We start from the raw sequence: 26088 nt of genomic DNA, 5'->3' as shown, positions 1-26088 counted from the left end.
GTATTAACAAATTTATGTTTATTTCATGTTTCTTGATCTTTATTCCTCTCGCCTTTACTCTGCTTTTTAAAAAATCAGTAATATTTAGCTTTCAATGAAGTGCATTAGTCTGTCTTTTTGCTTTCTAGACAAACTATGAAAACAGAATATACAGTCTGAAAGTAGAGTGTGGACCTAAATATCCAGAAGCACCTCCTACAGTTAGATTTGTAACTAAAATTAATATGAATGGAATAAATAATTCCAATGGAATGGTAAGTTGAAATGGTAAGATCAACCATGTTCTTAATTTATACTATAAAGTATTTCTGTGAAAAACTCAGGTGAGGAATATGCATGCTGGACAGAGCTTTCATATTTAATTTTTATAATGTAAGTACTGCTTTAAATTGAATTTTGGTGACCTACTGCATCAAATCTTTGTGGCTCTTAGTGGCTTATCAATGAGACAAGCATTATTTGTGGTATTGAGACAGTTTTTCCTTTTAAATGAAGATGAAAGTTTTAGTTTTGAACTGGAAAACAATTAGTGTTTAAGCTGTGTATAAGTGTTTCCCTTGTAATACTCTTACAAAAGGGGATATTTTAACAGGAATCTTACAAACTTTTTCAGATACTTCCGTTAATTAAAAATGGAAGTTGTTCATGATGAGACTCAGTCTGGGTGTATTAACTCAGCTTTAATGAACTGGTGTATTTATATGCTTATTTTCTTTATACTGACTTTTCAGATCCAAGGAGATTCTGAGCTTCAGTCTTAAGATTTTTTGATATAGATGGTCATCACTTTCATAGATTAATTTGCAGTAATTTACTTTCACTGATCCCGCACTAGGGATGGGATGAGTTCATGTACATGAGCAATGGCAGCAGCTCAAATAACTTTATTACTCAACTATTCACTAAGTACTTTAATCCTGTGAGTAAGCCTGAGGTACCCCATTGCTCAATGAAAGGAGGTGTGAGCTGTCTTGCCTTTACCGTGGTATATGCATGTGTCAGCAGGAAATGCAATAATATATCACACTTGTCTGTGTGTACATTTGTGTTTAGTGAATGCAAAGTAATTGGTTTAAGGTTACATTAGAGGTGAGTCAAAGACCATCTTCGGGTTTTAAATAATGTGCAAGATCTGAAAGAGAGGTGGACTTGCACTGCTGTAATTAATGGTACTGAAATGTTAAACTTAAGTTTCTAAATGATTGTAGTGGAGGGAGAGGCTCTCAAGGGTTCTTTTGAGGTATAATAATTTTCTGGTTGGTCATCCAAAGCCAGTGCACTAACACTTCAGAAATAATCTAAAATTACTTTAGTAGCCAACAGTGTTACTCTGCCTGAAGATCTTATCAAAATTGCTGTCTGCCGACTGATGCCTTTCATCATAGCTGTGGCTTGTTGTCTAAGTTTATGTATTTGTTGAGTTGTCTTTAGCAGAAACTGCCAATTTGGAATGCAGCAGAGCTTTTGGTATGTTGATAATATGTGGGGATTGTACCTCTTCCTAGTAACATGTATTACTCTGAATCGTTAGAGAAGCATGCTCTTCTTTCTTCATCTGTGCCTGCCTCAGAGTGTCGTGTTGATTTTTGGAAGCAGGATCTCAGGCTTGTAGAGCCTGAAGGCTCATGTTTACTGAGCCAATTGACTTGAGCTTGTGTCTGGAGAAGTCTACACTCCCTGAGCTTGCTGAGGCACAGGGTGAATACTGTGACAGGAGATCCGCCTGGTCATTCTAAAAGCACAGTAAAAATTGAGTCATCACTACAGGAAAAATTGATTTCATCAAGTTCAAACCTTATACAAAACTTTCATGCATTTTTTCCTGAACAGTTCTATAAACTTGTGTATCATATGAAGGATTTGCTGTGCAAATGCATAACTTTTTTTGAAAAATGGATTTAAATAGGACTAAATAATATTTTTAATGAAAAGTTTTCATAAGTAATGAATCTAGAACATATATTACATAATCTTTGATGTGTCTGTTGTCCCAGTATCTTGGATTTTACCTTTTTTTTACCTTTGTGCTCATTAGAGAAACTGTGAGATAAACAGGGTTCAGCATTCTGGAACAGTTCATGTTGCTGCTTCCTGATAGTTTCTTGTTTCTTTCAAGCTGTTCTCCCCTTTCTGGTCATCTTTCATTTAATAGGTCAGAAGTCGTTTGCTGTGTTCTTTGAATGAGTGGCAGGCTTTCATCAGACGTGTTCTACTGTCCATGCTTCTGCATGCACCCTATTTTTTGACATGTGGACAGCTTTTGTTCACATTGCTTATAGATGTCACAAAGAAGTTGGTGACTTGCAGAAAAGAAATGGGAGAGAAAGGACAGCTGAAATTGTGTGTCTTAGCAGATCATGCTAAAAACGTTTGTAACGTTGTTAAGGTAGGCTTTACGGGAGATGTGTGCCAATTAACACCTGAGGAAAAGTAGGGCCCCCACTGTGAGGTTAGAGGGTGATAATTTCTTTTGAGTTAGAATGGCCGAGGGGAAGGGTGGATAAGTGCTGGTCACTGGGAAAGTAGTTTCATACTGCCTCGTTGGCAGTGGTTCTCAGCCCTCTTGACCTACAAATCCCTTTTACACTTAGCATGAAAAGTGTGTGTGCGTAATGAATTATTAATACTGACAGGTCCAACTTTATTGACTTTTTGATTGATTATTCTCTGAGAGAGGAGTTTTGCTTGTAAGTAACTTTTCTATCAGCATCACATCTTCAGCGATCGCTGTTTGATAAATTTAGTGCAGGAAAGGAAAGGACTAGTTCAGGAGTATTTTATCACAAAAGACAACTTAGGTGTTCTGAGGCACCCTGTTATATTGTCTTTCTTACCGCAAGTTAGTTTTTTGTGGTTTCCTTTTCAATTTTCTTATGAGCTGCTGCATTTGTATTCAGAATTATATTGCTAAGGTCAGAAAAGCTAATCCAAGTACTTTTGTAGAGCTGGACAAAATGCCTTTATGTACTAATGGCATTACTGTTGTAAAACTAAGTTATCATTCTTAATGCTGTAGGGTCTTTTCTCTTGGAGACTTAGGTATCCCATACTGATAAAACACAGGTTGCATTTTGATGTGCTGTTTATTTTCCATTGTCTTTTGAGGTTGCCTGATTTTTCCATCTTTGAGAGTGCTCTTCAGCTGTCTGTTTTGCAGGACTTGCAGTCACTTCTGTTGATTTAGATACCATTTACAGCTGGAATTACTTGTTTTCTTTAAAATCACTTGGGACTCTGTCAGCTATAACTCTGTAAGCTGCTGCCCAGTTATTGCTTTGAGTATGTTTATCGTAGACATTTGCTACCATTTGCTACTTGTTGAAGTTAAGATATTTGGAAGATTATAAACACTGAATACTTTGCATCGTTGTGTAACATAGTTTGTTTTTTTTTTTTCCAACTGTTTGGAAAAGAATGATGCATTATACATATTGCTTCTCCTGCTATTGTTTAAGGTTTCACAGTGGTCTACCCCCAGAATAAAGTAGTCTTCAGATTTCAGTCTGCAGCTTTATCAGCTTTTATGTAACCTTGAAATGTCTCCCTCTGTGTCCCAAGGCATGCATTTGAATATTACCTAATGTGTTTGTGCGATTTTAGCACAGTTTGTGTCACTCTTTTAAATGTCTTCTCCTTGTTCTTCATAAAGTGAGTTTATTGTGCACCAGCTTGGAAAGCAATTCTATAACAGAGAAAACAGAACCTGAGCCAAAATCTTCACTGCTGCAAGATGTTAAAAAAGAAGTTAGTGACTTGCAGAAAAGAGACTTGAGATAAATAGCAACGAAAATGTCATGTTGCAGCAGTCTTTAGTCAGAAAACAACCATAACAATGTTAAAGCAGAGTTTACAGTCTGTGAGTTTGTTGTTACAAATTCCCAGTCAAGAAAGAAAAGCAGGAGGAACTTGAAGTGGTCAGCTCTCATGTTCCAGTCTATGTAGAATTGTATTGATTGAACAGCAGTAGTGACTGACTGCTGTGTGCAGTACTTGAGGGAGATATACAGACCTGAGGGAACCTACAAAGGCAAAGTTGAAGAGAAGCAAGGAGAAGGAAGATGGTGTTAAAGCAGAATGACCAGACCGAAGACTGACATTCATTTCTATAGGCCCAGAACAACTGCCTTTCCAGCCATTTTGACTCTCATCTACCACATTAAACCAAATTCTCCTTACAAAAAGTAGTAATAGTACAGGAATTACAGTGATGGTTTCACCAGTGTTAACTTTCAAAACCTTTCTGTATTAGCTCATACACCCATGTATTTTAAAATGGCTTGATGCTTCTACAGAATAGTACTTTTCTTTTGATGCTGTTTTTCTTCCTAATTTATTAAATGTTTGCGATAATTAGTAAGTAATTTGTCTGCCTTTCATACTGTAGTTTGATGATATTCTGTCTTAGGCAACTGTAAGGGGTTCCAGACTCTGAGCAAAACATTATTTGTGTGAAAATAAATGCTTTTTAGTACTGAACTGTGAACAAGATCAAGGATCCTACTTAGGGACTTCTTTCTAGGGTGTTTTTTTTTTTTTTTAAACTGGATGGTTTCTGTCAGTTCAGTTCAGAAAGTAGCTCCCCGTGCATGGCATGGTTCACCTGAGCTGATAGGCAGTAGCACAGTTAAACAAACCAGGGACTAGCGTGAGGTAGCAGAAGTTTCTTGGGTTTGTGTTGCTGCCCAGGCCAGCACATTGTTAAACCTTGGCCTCAGCTTCCTCCTACAGAAGGGTTTAGCTTTTCCAGTGTTCTGAAAATAGACAGCCTCACTTTGAATAATCTAGAAATAAGACATCTGTGTTAACATTCTTATTTCTGATTACAGGTGTTTTTTTCTTTCAGCTTGCCCTTATTAAGATGGAATAAGAAACTTCTTAAGGTTTTATGCTGCCTAAATCACAAAACAGTGGTTTCCCTTACTTCTATAGCTATGTGGGCTGCCCGTGCTACTCTGCCAGTGGAATTCAGTAGCCCTATTCCTGTCCATGGGCCTGCTTTGCAATTGCACAGCTGTAGACCCCTCTGTGTTGTTAAGTTCCTCTGTGCAGGGGCTGGGACCTAACCTGCTGCCAGAACAATTCCCAGGATGACTTTCAGTTGCTGACTTTCCTATGGAAACCTCCCTGTTATAATATAATTGTGTAAATTGTCCCACAGGTTTTATAAACGCATAGGAGAAGTCCCATGTCCTTTCCTTTCAGTTCATATTCAAATTGGTAAGTGATGTACAGTAATCTTCACAGCTCCGTAAGATGACTTACTGTAAGAAGGATGCAAAGAACTAAGAAATATCCAAACATTATGGATCAGTTATTTCAGTATTTCAAGACATTTCTTAGTACATGTAGTGACTCTAAATGTGTCAGAAACACCATGTAATAGCAATGTGAAATAAACCACTAACAGTACTTGTAGTGAGGAAAAACCGAGGGAAATGTTCCTTTAGGAAAGTTTTCTGCAGACTCTTGTTTGGCAGGTTCTTTTAAAGAACTGAGGAACACCCAGGTGCTTATATCAGCATAGTGGAGGTAATCACTTGTTTCTTTTTTGGGGGTAATTTGAAAAAAAACACCATAACTTTTATGAGATAGCAGCTCCAGTTTTGCAGTGAACAGGTTGCTGATGTCCCTCCTCCCTCCGTCCTTTCCTTCTCACTAATATTAGTAGCAGCACAGATGGAAGGGTCCACCTGCATGGATTTCATTGCAGAATCTGTATCTGTGTGTAAGTACGTGATTGTTATCCTTAAAATGTTGTATGAACACAGGGACTTTATGCCGCAGAGAAAGTATCAAGGAATGCTTAGAATGTTTCTTAGAGCAATTAGGTCAACAACAGTTGTTTATGTAGAGATTTTATGTTCCATCATAACTTAGATTTCTTTCTCCTTCTTCCAGGTGGATGCACGGAGCATACCAGTGTTAGCAAAATGGCAAAATTCATATAGCATTAAAGTTGTACTTCAAGAGCTAAGACGTCTAATGATGTCCAAAGAAAATATGAAGCTTCCACAACCTCCAGAGGGACAAACTTACAATAATTAATTTTAGCTGATTCTCAAACTTCTGTCTTAAAACAACAACCTTCTACTCATGTTAATGTCTTGATTAAATCTCACAATGCAAACACCCACACATTAATGAATTTCAGCTGGTATACATGACCTGGACATTTGTAAGAATATATAATATATGTATGCCCAATATGTTTTCAGGCACTAAGGGAGAAAAAGGCAGCACAATTATTTTTTTCTCTTATCGAGGCACTGTCATTTAAGCATAAGCCTGAAATAGCCTAAAATTGGAATTCAGGTTTTACAAGATGAAAGCATGACAGAAAGTGTCAGATTGCTGTGGAATAATATATGTTACTGAAAATAATCTCTGGAGAAGGCAAAATATAAAAGGCATGCTTTATCCATCTTGCTTAGTAAAAGAGCTGCAATTAAATTTGTTTTAAGGTAGCAGGTACAGTGAATACCGTTGCTCAATCTTGTTTTAATTTTGCAAGGGTGTGGGTGCCGACTACTAGTAGTGTCACAAAGTATGTTCAGGATTGTTTTGATACCTGTATTTATAAAATGGGGGGATTAATTTCTGTTAAGCAGCTCCTGTGTTACATGTATCGGACATGACAAATATTTGTTTACAGTCTTTGTTCTAATAAACCATGCATTTAAGTTTTAGTGAAACAAAGGAAATGTATGGATATGTGATTGAGATTAAAGTTAGTCTTAAAATGTAAATAAAATGTGGAAAGTGTCTGAGGCTGTGCCATTTCTATAATAGTGATGTAATATATGTACAGTAACTTGCAGAAGTAGTGGAAAGCCAAACATAATATTGCTGCTGTTGTTACATACACCTTTTGTCCTTATCACTTTTGTATGCTTAGTTTACTTGAGAGGTCAAGAAATTCCATTTGTTGCAGGGGAGTAAGTTCTGTCATCTGTAGTATCACTTCTTTAGACAAACTTGCACTCTGTGTGTGTATGTGTGTGTGTATATATGTTATTTCAAAAAAAAAAAAAACCCAAACAAAACCAAACCAAAAATAAAAACAAAGAAAAGCCCCTTGCCTACAAACCTCCCCTTTAGTTCCCCTCCACATTCTTTTGAGAAATGAGTATAACTTTCACTCTGCTTCCTTAACCTTTAAGCAGTTTTCAGACCACATTGCTGAAGTCTGTTCTGCTTCTCGACCCTTTGTCTTGCTTTTGCAGTTCCTGCCTTGAGTCTTGCTTTCTTGCATCTTTTGCTCTTTTATGTTTCTTACCTTTTCTTCTTCTTGTCTGTTCCACTTTTGCCTTTCCTGAAACACACACGAAAGAAACTTCAGGACGCTTTACTAAAAACTACACCTGTGGTACAGATCATCATATTTTCATGTGCATTCCATGATTCATATGCCATGATGCCACTGTTTTCATAGCTAGAATGCTTTCTGCCTCTCCTGCAATTGTTTTTTCAATGTATTCTGTCTGGTGGGAACACTGGTTTTAGTTCTGTTACTGATTTCTCATAAGCAAGTAGTTAATGCTGTTCTTTTCAATATTATGCCTTCTTTCTCTGCCCCCTTTCCCCCCCCCCCCCCCCCCCCAATTTGGAGAATGCAAGCCTTTGTTCATATTAATGAGAATATGTATCATTGGGAGTGAGTCATCAATTTGCATTCAGAGTTTTATTTTGTGGTTCTTTTGAAAAAATTGATATAATCAAAAGCCATCAACTGCCAGCTAACTTTCTTTGATAAGCCTTTGCCTATTTCTGATGTAAACAGTGAACCTTTAAAAGCAATAAACTAGGTGGTCTTTTTTTTTTTTTTTTGAAAGGTTTATTTAATATTTGTCAGTTTTTGCTTTTTAGACAAATTGGGCATTTCCAGGATTGATGGATTTAGAGCTGCCAGCTACCTCGTGTCTGTATTTATATAACATATCAGTTGTGACCGTTTGGCTGACGTGCATTGCAACATATTTCTTTTTTGATTTCATTTGAATGATATTGATGCCATTAAATCTTTTTGCTTACACTAACACTGCTAATCTATATTTAATCGATTAAAATAATAGAACAGTACAGTTCTGAGATGTGAGTTTTTGGAAACATAAACTATTGAGAGAATGAGAAATACTCGGAGATCATTATGTGGTTGGTAACATAATTAAAGAGACTGACTTATTCACAGAACATCAAAAAGGGCTCATTGTTGGCTTGGTTGTATGTGGTGCAAGTTGATCCAGTAACAGTCTAACCATTTTTATTGATGAGAATCTGCATATCCAGCTGCAAGCAGATACATTTTGCAGAAGGAAAAACAGTGGTGGATGGAGTTGACCTGATCTCTGACACTGGAGTATGTAATACAAGGATGACTATAGAAATGTTCCTGCAGTGATTTTAGGTGTGTTGGTTTTCCATTTTGCTCACACTTGGAACAAGTCTAAGTGTAATTAATTATGAAATTTTAAAGGGTCTTGAAGACTACTGCATAAAGTTGAGAGCATCCTCAAAACTCTTAACACTACCTGAAGATGATTCTGAAGCACTGCTGCTTACTCTCCTTCAGAAGGGTTACATTGTTTTACAGGTATCCATGTCCGATCAACTTTTACTTAGTAATTTGCTTTCTCGTGTTCTTGTGGTTTCTCTTAGGTAACCTATTTAGATGTCAGAATTTTAATTTTCCTCTCATGAGAATTTAAATTGTGTTACATTCTTTTGGAAAGATTTGAATTTACTATTATCAAATGTATATGTTTTTTGTCTTCTCAAACCCATAATTGTACATCTTGCAGAGCAGAGCACCATTTGAAGCCAGTTGTGTGAGGGACAAAATGCAAAAGCTCTAAATATATAATTCTTTTCATGTTGGTGGTCACTGACTGGGATTTAAACTAGCTTTGTGCTCTGGAGCATTGCCAAAGTTCTTATGTTTTGGTTGTTCGAGGGAGGGCTATGTTTTCTATGAAGAAAATTAAAAAACCAAAGATGGTATGATTCATGCTTTGTTAAACCTTAAGATACAGTGAACAAGCTTATGGAAATAGCCACATTACATATAATGTGCCTTACTCATGGATAATAAAGTACAGAAAATGTTGCAAGGTGTGAATGTACCAACAGCCTTGATTGCGCTCCTCTTCCTGAAAGCAAGCTGAGAATACTTGTCACCCAGCAAGACAGAGCCAGGAATGAATCCCTCAACTGTTACGAAGTAAATGCATAATGCACATTCCTCCTAAAATTTTTTTTTTATTGTATAGGGAATTACCTAAAGGAAAATTTTAGTGCATCTTATGGCAGTTGATCAACTATAATAATAACTACTGTGTAATTTGGACACGTATTTGTATTTTTACATGGTTACTTATATGGTGAGTTTGTGGAGTCACATTTCCTATTCAGTAGTTTCTGGGACAATAATTCAAGGCCTAAAAATATTTATTACACTTCTCTTATGCTATCTTTTGATGCAGAGGGCTCATTTAGTAGACAGGCAGGATGTCTGACTGCTACTTGTTTTTATACTGACCTTTAGTTTTTGAAAACTCAGCCAGATTGCCCTGGTTTGGCTAGTCTCAACTGCTAGAGGAGGAGTAAATTGGTACTAAGCAAGTCTGAATATGTGTTACTGTACCAGAAAAAGGTGACTTAAAACTACTGTTAGTCTTTTATATGAGTAAAATTCCAGATAGATCTGAAGCAGTGAGACAAAGTACATTTTTCGTAAATGTTTTAAATAACGTGTTCAGAACTCTTTTGTGAAGCCTTGAAAGATTTCTGAGTGGGGAGGTATTGGAGGAACATGATGAATGTCTGTAGTCTTTATTTAATAATAAATTAAAAAGAAAGCTTTAAAACTTGTTAATCCATCTGTGTTAACTCTCTCTGTTGAAACAAGTGTGGGAGATGGCATTGTCTGTTCCCTGTTCTGGTGATGACCTTATTCCCTGAAACAATGTGCTATACCTTTTCTGTTGCAGACCCAACTGATCGTGGGTTAAAGTATGAAGGGTATATTGCCTGTAATGCTGGAATTATGAAACTAACATGCTGCTTTAAAAAAAAAAAAAAAAAAAAAAACAAACACAAAAGAACTTTCACTAGCTGTTCTGAAGTAGTAGGTATGATTTCTCCATTTAATGGCTAAAATACCAGGTTTTACATTACCTTAGTGTTAATGTGGTTTGTAATTTTGTTGTTGGCTTTTTTTTTTTTTTTTTTGCTTAATGGATGTATACCTTCAGCTCAATTTGTGAAAAGTTGTAAGTGAATGTACAGCAAATTCCGTTCTATAAAATACACATCATGTGTGAACTCTCAAGTAGCATTTCCATATTCAAACACTTCCGTGAAGGTTTTCAGTCTTTACCATTTAAAAATAGTGATAAATATAAAAACCTCTCTTATTATTTATACTAGTGCCAAACTGTATAAATGGATAACTTAATAGAAGAATGCTTTGAATCTCTTGATATAATTAATGTTTTCTGTAATAATTTATGACTTTTCACCATTTCTTTACAGCAGCATCCCAACCTTCTGTTTTTAATATCTACAGTATGGATAAAATGTAAACATGGTTTTATAAGGTATAAATTATAGAGTTTGGGTTAAAAAACCCCAGACTCTGTTAAATCAGAAGTACTGAAGGAATGGCTGTGCAGACATACCACAGAGAAGGTTTTCATAAGCTGATTTGTGCATGTTCCTACTCTGCTCCCTGGTGATTGTTACAGATGTGTAGGTATGCTGATTTAACACATAGGCTGTTTTAATTACAGTTATTATATCCTATTATTATTTTTAAGTATTCAGGAATGAGAAGGGGAGGGGAAAAGGGTTTGATTTCCCTCTGTGGTTTCTACTGATAAGAAAATATCAAGAGAATAAACTTGGTAAACACATCTTACTGACTTGAGAATAGATCATGAAAAAAATGCTGTATTTTTCCAATTATCACAGAAATAAAAGCTGCTTCAATTAGAATGAGAACAGCTTAAACAGAGCTGTGAAGTTGTCATGAAGATATGGAAGAGAGTGTTTCTAGCAGATCTTTCCAGCATTGTGAAAATTGGGTTAATATGGGAGAGAGGGTTGAGCTTCATAGAATGACTTTGGGAAATGATGTAGCATTTGAAACTCTTTCAAGTCAGCCTGACAGGGCATAACCCAATTCTGTTTGTCTCTCACTTTTTTAAGGTAGAATATTTCTGCATTTACAATTGTTAAACATTGTGAAGTACAGCAGGTTGAGATGACTTTGTTTCTCTTAAGTTTTAGCAAAACTTGCCACCATAAGGAGCTGTGTAAACCAAAAGCATGGACGCGTGTGATGCTGATGGCTGGCTCTTTAGTTCCCACAGTAATCTTAAGTGTTTGATGATCAGCAGTTTTGGACTTAAATGTGTGTGTGCAGTTAATAGAGTCAATACTATTAATGAGAAAAGTCTATAGTGAAAGCTCTGCTTTTGTAACAGTATCAGGTGAATTGCCAGCAACCCTGACCCCTGCCTTTTTTGGCTGACAAATTCCTCCAGTGTTTGTTGGTTGCTCGATTGCAGTTTTGCGAGAAAACGTTATTTCTCAGCTCTGGGTGATGTGTTGCATTTTGAGCTCTGGGACTGTCTGATTCTGAGAAATCTAAAATAACTCCGTGCCACAACATCACAGTTTGAGGATTCATGGAGACGGTCGTAGTCATCTTGGTTTGTGTTTTCTGAAACCATTTCCTGTTACGTGTACATTTTTTTTCTGTCTGAAGATTTACAGATTACATCTACTGTATTGCATGATACTACCAATCTGTCAATATGTTAGATTTGTTACAGCCTTATCAGAAAACATTTCAGCATCTCTGTCCTTACAGTCAGCATCATATGTATGAGTCAGTGCATTTATAGCAAAATTCTCATGCTAAGTTAGTACTATACTTTCACTGCTTAAATGCTGTAACTTTGAAATACTGAACTAATATGGAAGTTTATAGCCATGATGTTTCTAGTTAGTGATATCTTTATATCTCTTTTCAATGACTATGATAATTATTTGCTTCCTTGAGCTGTCATTCAAATTGTGCATTAAACACTCATTATTTGAAGTCTTTGAGTGTCACCTCAGTTAGTAGTGTAATGGTTTTGATCTTCAGAGTGGGGTGCTGTGAATGGAGTACTGCTTTGGAAGCTCTTCATTTTACCACCCTGTTCTCAGTCTGTTGAAAAATATATTCTGAACTGCTCATGTTCCTTAGAGTGGAAACTATTTCTTCTGGCATTTCAAATACTCTTCACTTTGACCTTCAGATTTGTTTGGAATTGGTGTTATTCATGCAGTGTGAACAACATTAACTCTCAGCCTCTAATGCTTTACTGTATTTTTGTGATTGTATGATCCTGTAATATCTGTCTGATTCTAGTATTAAAACAGAAGCCAACAAAAATGGTGCACTGTTTTACTTGACAGATGGACAGGTCACATGTGCTGCACTAACAAGCCTGTAGCTGAAGACAGGAGGGCAGTGGAGAGAGAAGGAATTCATGTAATTTAGGTATATACAACTCCTGACACCATTCAAAAAATATATGGTTGTCTGTCTACTTAAAACTAAGATACCAACTAAGTATTTGCCTGTTTTTGCATGCTTGCCACTATACAGCTGAAACGTGATTATATAGCTAGCTAGATACAGGGGTGACCAGTAATTTGTGCTCAGGTAGGAGGGGTTTAGTGCAAGCATAGCAAGAATTAGAGTTCTGTTGTAGGTGCTTTTATGTGTAATAGTTGGAATCTGATGTCTGTACTATTTAAAGAGAAGTGGCAAGTGTTTTGGTATTAAATTCATGCTGTACCACCGTCCAAGCGTGCTTGGCCCCGGCAGATGAACCTCAGGATTAAAGGGTGGGCTCAGTTCCGCGCACACTGTGTCTCACCTAAAAAAATCCAATGCGCAGGCTGGAAGGTGTAAAGACCTTCCCCGGTTCTTCGTTCGCGAAGACTGGCCATCACCTCTACTGCTGTTTGGTGGGTAGTTCTTAGTTGCTCTGGCTTGTAACTTACCAACTCTTATTTTGTATTTTCGTAGTATTGGTTGGGGTTATTCCACCCTGGTCTTCTAAGGGATAAAGAACATGTGTGTGCATGCATGCACATACTCTTACAAAGCATTTAGGCAAATAAAATTGTGTTGCTCCTTATTCCCAGTTGTTTGTGAGAGGAGTTAGCTGGGCTGGCCCAAAGCTTTATGTTAGAATGGCGACCTGCTGGATAATGATTAGTTTGCTGCATTTCTGCTGTACAACACACCTCACCTGTAATCCAGGTCAGCAAGTAGCAGCAGTCTAATCCTTCATCTTCCTAGTTTCAAGGGAGCTGCTTTCCAGATCCTAACTGGAGGCAGTCTAGCTCAGCCTGCTTAGGCTTACCCAGGAGGAGAGAGCTGTGCTGTTGTCTGTCCACCCTCCCTATTCTGCCCTTGCCCTTCTGCGAGGAGTCCCGTGCTCTGCATGGCAGCTGCTTGGGAGGAGCAAGGGGCTTTGTGGCTTCCCAAATGGGGTCTTGCAGCTTGAAAGCATGATTTTTTTTCCCCATGTTGGTATTTCATAACTCCCAACTAAGTAAAATTCAATTTATAACTTGACTCCTTTAAGCATTTACACAAACAAGTGTGTACTGCTAGCTTTTTGTGGTGATGAATGCATATTCCTCCTTTCCCTCCTTGTCCCCAAAGCAGCTGTGCCCAGTTAGGCTGTAGTGAGGTAAGAACACTTAAGTAAGGTAGTAAGCCTTGCAGAAGTCAGAAATTAATGGAAAACCTGGGAACTGGTCAGTCTGGACTCTGCTCTCCTTGCATGGCATTTTATCTTCCAGTACTGAGAAGGTATTTTTTTCATCATTGCATCTGATTGTCTTTATCTGTGGCTAAACTTGAGTTGCAGAAACTCTTGAATAAGCAGAAAGATCTTCGTGTGATGTTTGGAGATAAAAACATTTCAGAAATCAGGACAATCCTTATGCAGACTTTACAGAACTGATAATACACCATTGAAAATACATTACAAAAGAAAGATGAAAACTCATGTTCTGCACTAGAAGGTGTTAGTGGGTGTCTTTGGAGGAGTGTATTCAACAGTGACAGGCAAAATGCATAGGTTTTGGGTTATATTCTGACAGGGCAATAAAGAAGAAGAGTTTCTGGTACAGAATTCTTTTACAACCCCAGTCTGCATTTGCCTTCTTCATCTAAGTATTCTGATAATGTCTTCAGGTTTCATTGTAAAATAATGAATGAAGCCCTGTGTGTATATGTAATTTGTAAGGCCTTGTCTGTCCTCTGTAGGGTTGTCTCAACTTCTGCATTTCTGGGATGCAGCAATCTTGAATCTTTCCTTGTTTTTCACCATCTAGCTTTTGGACTGTGACCATTTGTGCACTGCTTCTCAGAGGTTTGTGAAATATATTTTGGATAAGTGACTGTACTGGTGGGTTTAAGTGAGCTGTAGAGGAGTCCAAGGGGAAAAAAATTAGGGCTCTAAGTTTGAAAACATGTTCTTACTCCATTTTTGTTTTTAAAATTTGAATGCGTGAGTGGGTGATTGTGAGAATTTGCAGTACAGCTGAGCTGCTGCTGCAGAGATTGAGTTGGATTCCTGTCTGATGGAAGAGGAGTTGTCAGCTTTGGTTTTCTGACAATGAGGGGCAGCAAAGGCAAATGCTCAGTTATGCTCTTATGGGTGGGAATTATATTCCTGTTTGAGGAAAAACAGCCATCCTACTTACTTAAGAGATGATCATGACGTGGAATGAGGTATATCTGTGTTGTCTATGACAGCGTGACTTGGCCTCATCTGTTTCCTCTAGAAATGCAGCTTTAGTTTCAGGGTTTCTCCCTTACCCCCATCCATATCGTTCAGTGGATTTTGTATTTCTGTTTTTGCTGCAGTCTTTGTACCCAGATCTATTCACATGTAACAGTTTAATCTAACACAACTAGAAAATAACATCATACAAATCTCATGTTCCAGAAATAAAGAAATGGAGACCTCAGGGTAGCCAGTCTGGGCATCCCTGAATAAAGCAGTGGTGGAGTCTCATCCAGAAGCGCTGCTCAGTTGTCTGCTTTTCTTGTTTGGACTCTGCTTTTTTTTTTTTTTTTCCTCTCCATTTTAAACCTGGAATAGGACTAGTTAAACCCAACTTTTGTACAAGCAGAAATTAGCAATCTAATCTCAAAACACTTTTTGTGCTTAAACTCAAAACTAAGGTCTGACCTTCTATGTGAAGCAGTTTGTGAAGAAGTTATCACTTTTTACATAGGAAGCGTACAAGATCAGTCAGAATCCTGCTAGTACTCCTCAGTTCACCTTTGACTGGAGGGATTTAATTGATTACACAATATGTATTTGTTGTCAGATAACTTCACTATGACTGTATGAGTGGCAAAGATACATTTATTTCCCTGTATCTAAGGAAAGTAACATTAACTTTTCTAGTGCATTTACTGTTGCTCATAGCCATTCACTCAGTTCCCAGCAACAATTTTTTTTCTAAAGTCTTTGGTTTCTGCCTAGGGCAATTCTTTCTTAACTCTTTCTCTTTTTTTCTCGGACTGATTGTTACCAGGTCTGCAGTTTGCATACCATTTTTGAAATCTCTAGAATGAAATGCCTGATTGAGCTGGCAAAAACCCATCAGTTGTGGTATAAGAAATGGGACTTAGGCCATTGCTGTGTCCTGTCATGGACGTGCTTCCCTGCCCTGGGCAGTGTTGCCTTCATGACCTGTTTTGCTGCATTTGAGAAGTGGGAGCAGTGGGCCACAGGGACATTTTCAGCATTGCAAAACTGTAGATCCAAAAGACTTGGTTTTAGGTAATTTGCACATGGCTTCTGTAAAGATTTTTCTTTCCTCTTTTCATTTAGCACTCACAAAATGACAGCCAGGAACTATTTATGTTCCCTTATTGCCTGGAGAAGAGAAAGCTTTGGGGAGGCCTAATTGAGTCTTTCCAGTGGCTGAAGGTTGCCTGCAAGAAAGATGGAGAGAGAATATTTAGAAGGGCTTGGAGTGACTGGACAAGGGGAAATGGTTTCAAACTGAGAGTGGGGTTAGATCAGATACTAGTCAAAAATTCTTCCCTGTGAGGGTGATGACTCACTGGAACAGGTTGCCCAGAGAAGGTGTGGATGCCCTGTTCATGGCAGTGTTCAAGGCCGAGTTGGATGGAGCTCTGAGCAATCTGGTCTAGTGGAAGGTGTCCCTGCCCGTGGCACAGGGGGTGGGACTAGATGATCTTTAAGGTCTCTTCCAACTCAAATCATTCTATGATTCTGTGATTCTGTGATTATTTGAGATGAGACATGTCCAAGTTGGTCCAAATGCCAGTTAATGGAGAGCTGCAGAAATCCTTTCTTATTCTGTCTTTGCTAACCAAAGCCATGCCTTGGAGGTGGCAAACATGCAGCATGTTTCTGATTTTTCTTTACAGTAAATACTTGACATTCATCAAGTATTTTTCTGCTCTGATTGAACTGCCAACTTGCAAAGTGCCTTGGGTAAAGTATCCAAGCAGACATTCGACAGTGTAGCAGATGGGGTTTATCTATTTAAAAAGAAATTTGTCATGTAAATTCAAAGGTAATTGTGTTAGAGAATAAAGTTTTTTAGAGTGCCTGTGCAACAAACTGAAAATCCAGGGTTTAACTGAATGTCACTGCAGTCTAGATTTTGTTTTATTTAACTATGTGATTAGATTAGTGGATCAAGAGCTATGGACAGCCCAAAGCACAGCAAGTAACCATCTCTTTGAAACAGACAAAGCCCCTATGGCTTAAATGTCCCTGTCCTCTGAACAGTCAGCAAGAAGCTGGTGCAATAATCTTGCTGCAGTGGTAGGTCTATACTTAGAATGACTTCTTCACCAGAGAGCTCCAGCTCAGGCAGGTTTTCATTGCTTTGACTGTGCTATGTCCACAGCAAGGCAATGCCAAACACAAAGCAGCCAATCACTGCGCCACAACTACTCCATCCTCGTGTGGTTTCCCATTCCTCCCTCTCTCCGTCTCAGGGAGAGTGATCTTGGGCTCACATAATTCTTGTTGGCATCCCAAAGATTCTTGGAGGCCACTGCAGTATCATCACTTTTTTCCCACAGGACGCACATGGGAAACGGTGACGAGGAGGTGTTCATAGCGAAAGGTCACGGGCCTGATTTGATTGATTCCCAGGGTTTTGGGAGTCAATGCAGCATCAGCAGAAGCAGGTTAGCATATTATCACTGTAAGGAGAAGGAGAGAGAACACCTGATAGCCCATGGGAGTTAGGATTATTTGCCTTCACACAGTAAACTTCAGAAAAAGTGGCTAGAATTAAAAAAATACAGGTAAACTTACCTTAATATATTGCTAAGGTTATTATATACTATTAAGTTGCCTCAAAAGCTTTGTGTAATTTGGACACTGCAGGGAGATGCCTGATAGCAGAAGGAATTAAGAAAATGTTATTTATTGTTTCTGTATACAGGAGAATATTTTGAATGTAGAAGGGGCCCAAGAAATTTAAAGCATTTTTGTAAGTGGTTATGTCTTTGCTCTTCACAGATTATTGAATATGCAAAAAACCCCCCAACAACAAATCACTAACTTCTCAATGTTTACAGCTTAAGAGGAAGAGACTTTGCAGAGGTTTGAGAAAATGTTCTCTTACTGAGACTTTTCTTGAAGTTAATAGCAATTAATTTTAAAAATGCAAATTATTTTTAAATTAAAATTAAAAAGTAATTAATTTTTTAATTTTAATGAAGGTTTTTTGTAAAGAAAAAATTTCTCTTAGTATAATCTGCAGGAACCATAGTGTTTGAATCTCGGTAGGCCTGCTCTAGTCCTAGATGATACTAAAAATAAATCGGTCCTTCTAATTGGTGCACAATTTTTATTAGAATTGGAAGTTTAGGAAAGGTAAAGGTAAAGGTTTGCACATTTACATGATAGGCGGTCAATACATTACTTGCAGTTAAAAACAGGGATTACTTTGAAATGCATTCAGAGTGCTCTACAGAATGTTTAATTACTGAGTCATGTAATTGATTTTGGTGTGACATCAAACAGTATCTGAGAGCAGATTACACTGCTACATACATATTAAAACCAAAAAATCCAACCATTTTCCTTACCCAAATGAAAATGGCTTTCACCTGAAGGTAGAGCTTTGTTGAGTGTAGACTTTTAAAAGAAATATTGGCAAGAACAGCCTCTTGATCAGTCAGTCACGGTTAATAATCGAAGTGCTCTAAAAATGGAGCTTGCATGTTTGTGAGAGGTAGCATTGCAAATGCTATGGTCTGAGATGTAACTGTGTTTTCCTGTTTCTAGAGCAGAGTGGGATCGATGGCTTCTGATGGGGCTAATTGGAACAGCAGTGAGGGTACTGGGGTTTTTGATTCATCAGGTAATTGACTTTCTCATCAAATTGAAATGGAACCTGGGGGAAAATTACCTGCAGGTGAGCAAGAAAAAGTCAGAGTGACATTTTCTGTGTTTGTTTATTAGAAAATCAACAGTGTAAAGTTGTAGCTATGCAAAGGTGCTGCCAGTCTAGGTGGGCAGCAGTCCTTTGTGTACACACACGTTGGTGTCCTTTGCTACAGCTTAACCTGCAGTACAGTATAATATCTGAGCGTGTTCTTGTTATGAGATTGATGAAAGCAGACTTTAAAATACTGCAGCCTTCCTCTTTCTCCTTGTACTCAAGAGGCACGTGCTGCTTTAGGTGTAGTTGATACCCAAGGGAAGGGATTAAGATTCATAAAGGTACTTGGTGACTGTGGACCTGATATCAGATATGTAACTCCTATCTATGTCGGGGGCAGCTATATTTTCACTAATAGAATATTGTGGAATTATTAATTTGTTCTTGACGGATATCATTGTCTCTGTGATAATTAGCATGGTGATAGTAAAAATCACTGAATGGGTAAAACCAGTGTAGATGTTAAGGCATCACTGACCCTGACTGCTTGCTTTTCTCACCTGTAGAGAGAAGCAGGTGGTAAAATTTTCAGTTGGCTTGTGATATCTCTGGTAGATGGTATACATACCAAAATGCTTCTTTTGAGAAAGGGGCTTTGAGCTTTTGTTCCAGCTGAATCCTGACCAGGGAGGATCAGGAGTCCTGTCAGTGGGTGCTGGGGGGGATGCTGTATAAGCATCAATCACAGCATGCAGCCAGGAATTTGTGCAGAAGGGGGCCAGGGTCTGGGCTGACAGTGCTTTTGTGCTCAGCAGCAGTGGCAAGGAGCTGCTGGGGGTCCCCAGCAGCCAGCAGAGAAATTGCCCCTGACTCAGCAGAGGCTACAGCCCAGAGCAAGCTGCTAAGGGAGGATGTAGGTCTGCAGATTTGTGGCTCTGGGCAGTGCTGGGGGTCTCTCACTGAGGCTGGAGCATGGCAGATGAGCTCCTTGTCTGCACAGATAGGGTGGGATAGCTGGCACTTCCATAGCACTGCAGGAGCTGGATAGAGGGTCTTTAGGAAGGACACACCATAGTTAGGAGCGGGAGTTGTATGAAGGACAAGAAGGTGCTTGGGAGTAGTCTGCATGGATTTACAATGGATAGCAACCTTCTACAATGAGAGGACTGGAACAGTGGATGTTTTAATTTCAACTTTAGCAAGGCTTTCATCGCTGTGTCCCATAATATCATCACAGAGAAACTGATGGTGTAAGGGTTAGGTAAGTGGACAGTGAGATGGATTTAGCTGGCAGAACACCTGGGCTCAAAGCATAATGATCAGTGGCACGAAGTCCATCTGGAGTCTGGTCATCACGGGTGTGCCCCAGAGGTCAGCACTGGGGCCAAATGCTGTTGGATGTTTTCGCTAATGACCTGGATGATGGGACAGTGTTGTGGTGCACCCTCAGCAGACTTGTAGGCAAAACCAAAACTGGAAGGAAGCAGTGCTTGATAGACCACAAGGCTGCGGTACCAACAGCCTCCTAGGCTGCATTAGGAGTGTTGCCAGCAGGTTGAGGGAAGTGATTCCTCTCGTCTCTTCAGCACTGGTTAGGCCACATCTGAAGTACTGGGTCCAGTTTTGTGCTCTCCAGTGCAATGGATATGTGGATGTGTCCTCCAATATTCTGTGGAATCAAGAAAATGGAATACTACTGCCAACTGCTGAAGGAGTTCAGTCACTTCACAGAAATGCGAGGGAAGGGTTATTCTGTGGAGCAGATGGAAGCTGAATACATCAGCGAGAATATTCAAGAATGAACAAGTTTAGGTTTTCCATGGGCAAAGCATATATAATGCTCTTGGAATATTATTTCCCTGATTTTTTTTCTATACAAACTACGTGTATGTTTATAAAATATATAAACAGTGGATAAATATGCATGCAAATGTGTATATATGCATTTATATGTATAGATATGTGTGTGTATATATATACACACGAAAGTATAAATAAAGAATACATAGAAAGAAACCACAGTTTGACTCCAGGGCATCACAACCACTGTTACACATACTGTTGGTCCTATTGTGTTATAAAATTTGTCCTGTTGTAGTAGGCTAATACAGAGGGACAGGAGCTGAGCTCTGACATAAATACAAACATGTAATTCCTGCTCTGGAACGTCTTCCCATCTAAATACCTCCTTCAGCTGCAGATGGGCAAACCTCTATTTTGTGCACTTTGCTTTGCTATTTGGCTGTGCTGCACAGTGCATTTACAAAACACTTGATGGCAGATGCTGCTGAGAAGGCTGCGATGTCTGGATGTGACACTGTGACCTCAGAAATGCAGGGATGTGCTTGACGTGCACCCACAATGTCTCACAGTGAAGTACGTGGGAGTTGAGGAGTTCTGGAGACAGCACGGCTGTGGTCAGCCCAAATACAAACCAACCAACCAACTGAAAACCCAGGATGACCAAGACATGTTTTTTGAATGTTAGAATGCCCAGTATTAGAGATATCCTTTTGGCTAAAATAAAGCAGGAAAGAGCTCGCTCACGTATATTGTCTACTAATAATACCTGCAAATTCATGAACGTTATTACTGATGTAATAAGAATTTGAAGCCTCTGTTCAGGCAAAATTCTTTCTGTGGTAGTGTTTTCTTGTGTGTGTTCTTAAGGTCCTTGAACTCTGCTTTTGACCTGAGAAAGGTCTTAATGAGTAACAATATATCCTTTATAATGTTTTTAGAGATGGGCAAGAAATCCTGGGGAAAAAAAAATGCTTGACTCTGAAAGCCATCATTCACCTTAGCCTTACTCACTCCCATCCTTCTAAAGAGTCTGTGCTGCTTGTTTTGGTTTTTTCCCTATCCTACACCTTCTGCCTGCAGAAATTTGTGGAACAAAAGCTGATTGAAAAGCAGGATATGGTCTGTGGGTGCTGATGTAGTAATCTATTTGTCCACCCAACATCCACGTGACCTGGCTGTTTGTGCATTGATCAGGGTTGGCCTTGGTGGTTCTCTCTTCAGTCTCGGTGCTGGTGAGTGTTAGATCTCCTATGCAATAAATTAATAACACTGTGATAAACTGAATCTTTTGCTCTTCTAGGTACTGGTTGATTCACTATTTTTTTTAACACCCTCTCCCTTCCCTCCCCCCGCCAACCCCATTGGAAAGGTCTGTCTTGGACTTGAGCCTAAAGCTGGATTCCACCACCCGTAACTTGTATAAAAGTGTCTGGGGTGAAATCAGCGGTGGTGGCGATGCAATTTACACTTAGCATGTGGTGTTTATAAAATAAATATAAGTGGCAGCTGGTGTAACTCATGAAAACTCAGTGTTTGGAAGGGGCCTAAGCCAAAGACCATCAGTCCATATAAAAGTTCCTGTTGGTTTTAGATTGTTCATTTAACTGTGCTGTGTGGGTATTGCATGTAGCTCAGTTTAGTACTTTTACGAGGCAGCAAGGCTAAAACATTGAGCTTTTCTGTCATTTATTATCCTACTGTGTTCAATTTAATTATAGACAGGCAATTAACAGCGTAGGTGAGAGAAAAAGTGAAGGTTTTACTGGACTTACCCTGAAATTCAGCAACAGGAAAACAGAGTTTGCTGTTATACACACAATAACTACCCAGGTTTAAGCTTTCTAAAGTCTAAATTGACTGAACAAATTACACAGGTTCACATGTACACCCTGCCCCTTAGACAGTCTGTGCCAAGATAAGAGTCTGGTTGGCTTCAGGCATCATGGAGGGTTGGCAGGGGTCTGGGTCTGGGAGAGAGGCCCTTGTCAGTTGTTTTCCTCTCTCTTTACCCGCAATACATATGTAGCAACACTGTGGGGAGCTTGAATTTTTGTGCTTAGCCAGAAGTTATATGTGTGTACCTATGTTGACTGTTAATTCTGGGAAGTTTGTTTGTGAACAGAGCAAGGTGAGGGCTAGACTGAAAAACTATGTCCATGGATGCATCTAACTCATCAACATCTGATAATTGTTGATTCTGCTTGTCTTCTTTTTTTTTAATTCTTTTTTTCCTTTGCAGTCCTTTTGCCCAGCATGTTCACCATCTGGCTTGCCAGAAATTGTTGAGTGTTTGAATGGCACTTCTATTCAACATCTTTTTAACACCAAGACATTTTTAGGGACATTTGTCTCATATGTGCTGGCTGTGGCCTCCAGGCTCTTCTGCAGGCCAGAAGGTCCCATGATCCATTTGAGGTAAGAAATAGCAGACAAATGTTAAAGCTGCCAGGCTGAGGGGATGGCTTTGTAACATGTCTTGGTGGCAGCACTGGCTTAAAAAACACTCTGTACTAAGAGCTCTGTTCACCTGTGTTTTTCCCCACACCCTTTGCATTAGCACAACTATTCATGCCATGCAGTAAGGAAAAAGATTTGTTCACTGCCTATTTTAAGTACTGCCTTGGTTCCCTAGCACAGTTCCCTGTGATGCTCAGTGAGCAGTTATCTGGACACCTGCAATCAGTTTTCTTTCTGAAAAGCCACCTGCCCCACAGCTATGGCCTGCTGGTTGCTTTACATCTTGTGTGACTGCTTTTACCTATGCAAAGTCTGCAGCCAGTCTCAGGTGGCTGCACACAATGGTGGCAATAATTTTACAGCCACCTGCAGAAGTGCAAGGCACATAGTGATGGGCAGTCTGGGGTCTGTATTTCCAGCTTGCAGACACCAACTCCAGCTGAGGGCAACTGCAGGAACCAGGCGCTGCTCTGCAGGTGGCAAATTGGAAGTTGGGTTGAAGCTGCTTGTTGTTCCTGCAGTAATGTAATACTGGGTTTCTATATGGGGAAGAGTAGACTTTATAGTCTTTTTGAAGGATAATATTTTTATGCCTCCTTATGCACAAAGTAAGAGAATCCCATCACCCTGTTGGGGTCTGGGCCTTGTGAGGGGGCAGAGGAGAGTTGCCTATTCTGGCTCTGTAGGTCAACTGTCATGTTGCAGTATAACCAAACTTGGTAACTGCAAGCCAGATTTTGGGCTTTTTTGTTTTGGAAAGTGACTTAATTTCCTTTGTTCATCATTTAGAGGAGAATCCTGCTGAACTTTATTACCTATTTGGAACCATATCTTGAGCAGAAGTAGTAAAACTGGTCTCTGTTAATAGGATGTAGGTTGTTTGTTGGCTGTTTTGCTGTTTTGTTTCTGATCCGTTTTGGTTTTGGAGAGCATTCATCCTTGAGGTTTGTTCTCTCCCTCTTCACCACCCTGACCAAAGCTATTCTCCTGACCATCCATTCACATTTTCTGTTGCTCAGTGGGTTTATATTTATTTATTTATTTATTTGCACAGAGGTGTAGCACCCTAGGGGATGACTCAGATGTTCGTAAATAGGAGCTTGTGGTTAGTCAGTGGTGGCCACAAACCTTCTAGACAATGCTTACCAAGGCTTAGCTCTCCCTTTTGGTTTGTTTTGTTTTCTTTGCTTTCAGACATTTGTCTCCGGGAGCTCAGAGACTGCAGCTGTGATTTCTTTTTTTCCTTTGTGCTGGGTTGGTAACAGTGATGCATGAGCCAAAGAGCTGAATCATATTTCCGTGAATAAAGTCATCACAGTATCAACGTGATGCCTTTTCAAAACATAGGAATTAAGAGCTAGTTTAATTTAATTTAGTTGGAACCCTCCACCATTTTTATTAAACATAAACACACATAAGTTGCTAAAAGCCTCTGAGAGATTTGTTAAGGCTCCAAATTTAAGTCCTTGTAGAAAAGTCATCCAAGATTATATAATGAATAGATTTTTCATTTCACTAAGGGTTTGGATTTTTTCCCCCCATTTAAATGCAGTTTGAAGTGCTGCCTGGGAACACGCTGTAATATTTAAATCATTACACATCTTTTGTTAGCAGTAGGGCTGTTCTGGCTGCCGTGGTCATTAACCTGGGAACAGATGATTGAAGTGATAGGCTATAGTCTGACATGTCACCACATTTGGGCAGACATTAACATGGGCAGACATTCTTCAAAGGCATTTCAGGGACTATCATCATAATACCCCTTGCAAAAGAGACATTTAAGTCTCTGAGTCATGAATCTGAAAGTCTTTAGTAGCTTTCTCCTTTATGTCAACAGGACTTTGCGTATTTAAAAGACAAGCTCAGCATATTCTGTGTTGAAATGTGTTGAAACCAATCTAGCTCTGCTGCTGCGCGCCAGCTAAGGCTCTGTCCTCCTCTGCCTTTAACTGTGTCTGATTTATGAATGATTTACCAAAGAGTGCCCTCAGTTGTACGACATCACTTTTAGTGCTCTCCTGATTTGTGGCCCTGAGCTAGCTGCAGTCGGACACCCTTGGCATCCACCTCCTGATCTTCACCAGGTTTTGGAATTCAGCTGATAAGTAAGTGTTGGGCAGAGCTGTGGGGCTCTGCAGGGGCCACCCTGCCACCTGCCTTCAGTGCCCCAGAGTGTCTGGTGAGTCATCAGTGAGCCCATTGCATCTGGAAGGGACGCAGACATGCTGCACTTGCAATCTTTAAACCTTTCTGCTGTTTGTCATTTTGGAATAGGGAAAAAGCCACCCAGTCTAATTAAAAGAAAGATGATTAATTAAACAACTTTAAAGTTCCTTAATTAAAGCAAAGTTCACAGGTTGTTTAATACTTTAATACAGAAGACTTTTTTTCCCCTTGCCTTCCGGGTTGTATAAGGAGGGAGAAAAATGAAAGATTTTTACACATGGACTTTATCCTTAAATTAATGGTGCTATCCCAGGAAAAAAGAGATGATGGGAATCACACAGTGTGCATGGGTGGGCCTTGCTTTATTTTACAAGTTTTGAAAGAATAAATTGTTTGTGACACTTTTTTAGTCTGGCTCTTCTCTGCTCACGCGTGTCTGTGAGATAATTCTGGTAAACTCTCTTGTGAACAGTTCTACTGAAATTAAGATTAGTTTTCAGAAAAAGAAACTGCAACCAGTTTATGTCATCTGGATGGTATTTATTGGTCATGTTGACATACAAAACCCTATACGATGCTGTTTAGTTTTTTGAAGTAAGGATAAAAAAAGAGACTCCTGTGTGTTAATTTCCTGAAGAAAGAGAAAGAATTCAAATGAACAGTCACTTGTGAACTATCTGTAGCTTAAAAGTAAATCAAAAAGCACCAAAGGGATGATACGGGATCTCCCTTGCCTTTAGCCTTTTAAGATCAGTCATTTAAATAAATCTGCTATGTGATGGTTAAACAAAATGTTACTCATGGAAGAAATCAGCAGTTGCAGTCAGAGAAGTATAGAAAATGTTTGTTTTTCTGTGCAGAATCCAGTTACAGTATAATTAGAAAGAAGCATTAACTTGCAGTCAGGAACCGTCCCTAAGAGACAAGTTGTATGCATGTCCCCTTCACAGAAAGGGTTGTTGGTGAGCAGTAGAGACAAATTTCAGTCTGAGACCTCTTTACAAAGACCAGGATGACATGCTCCCCCCACTCCCCTAGAATGTTTTGGTGTTAAAGTAGGCTCAAGTGTTTTGTATACTTGTTGACTGCAGCTAGTATTGAGTGCTCAGCATGTCTACAAATTACCCCTGAGGTCTCAGGTATCCAGAGGATACAGGTTTTATAAGTTTGTGAGCGCTGTTGATTAGTGCATTAGAT

General features: G+C 39.1%; 1 protein-coding gene and 1 pseudogene across 2 annotated transcripts in view; both read left to right on the top strand.

The window, feature by feature from the left end:
* UBE2V2 (ubiquitin conjugating enzyme E2 V2) overlaps positions 1–6764 on the top strand; it is a 39317-nt gene extending 32553 nt beyond the window's left edge. The window contains exons 3-4 of one of the 2 annotated variants that reach the window (XM_027890209.1): positions 129–254; positions 5899–6764. In XM_027890209.1, coding sequence (XP_027746010.1) covers positions 129–254; positions 5899–6045 — 273 coding nt within the window. In that variant the 3' untranslated portion in view covers positions 6046–6764. The remainder of the gene's footprint in view (positions 1–128; positions 255–5898) is intronic. The other variant, XM_027890208.1, reaches the window with a different exon arrangement.
* Positions 6765–14791: 8027 nt separating this feature from the next.
* Positions 14792–26088, top strand: part of LOC114060610 — an 81664-nt pseudogene continuing 70367 nt past the window's right edge.

The sequence above is a fragment of the Empidonax traillii genome, unplaced genomic scaffold (genome assembly GCF_003031625.1).
Source record: "Empidonax traillii isolate 1590-97213 ecotype Southwest subspecies unplaced genomic scaffold, ASM303162v1 scaffold281:size1424471, whole genome shotgun sequence".
Lineage (NCBI taxonomy): Eukaryota > Metazoa > Chordata > Aves > Passeriformes > Tyrannidae > Empidonax > Empidonax traillii.
The sequence above is the reverse complement of the archived record's forward strand: the minus strand, read 5'-3'. Positions and strand labels throughout refer to the sequence as shown.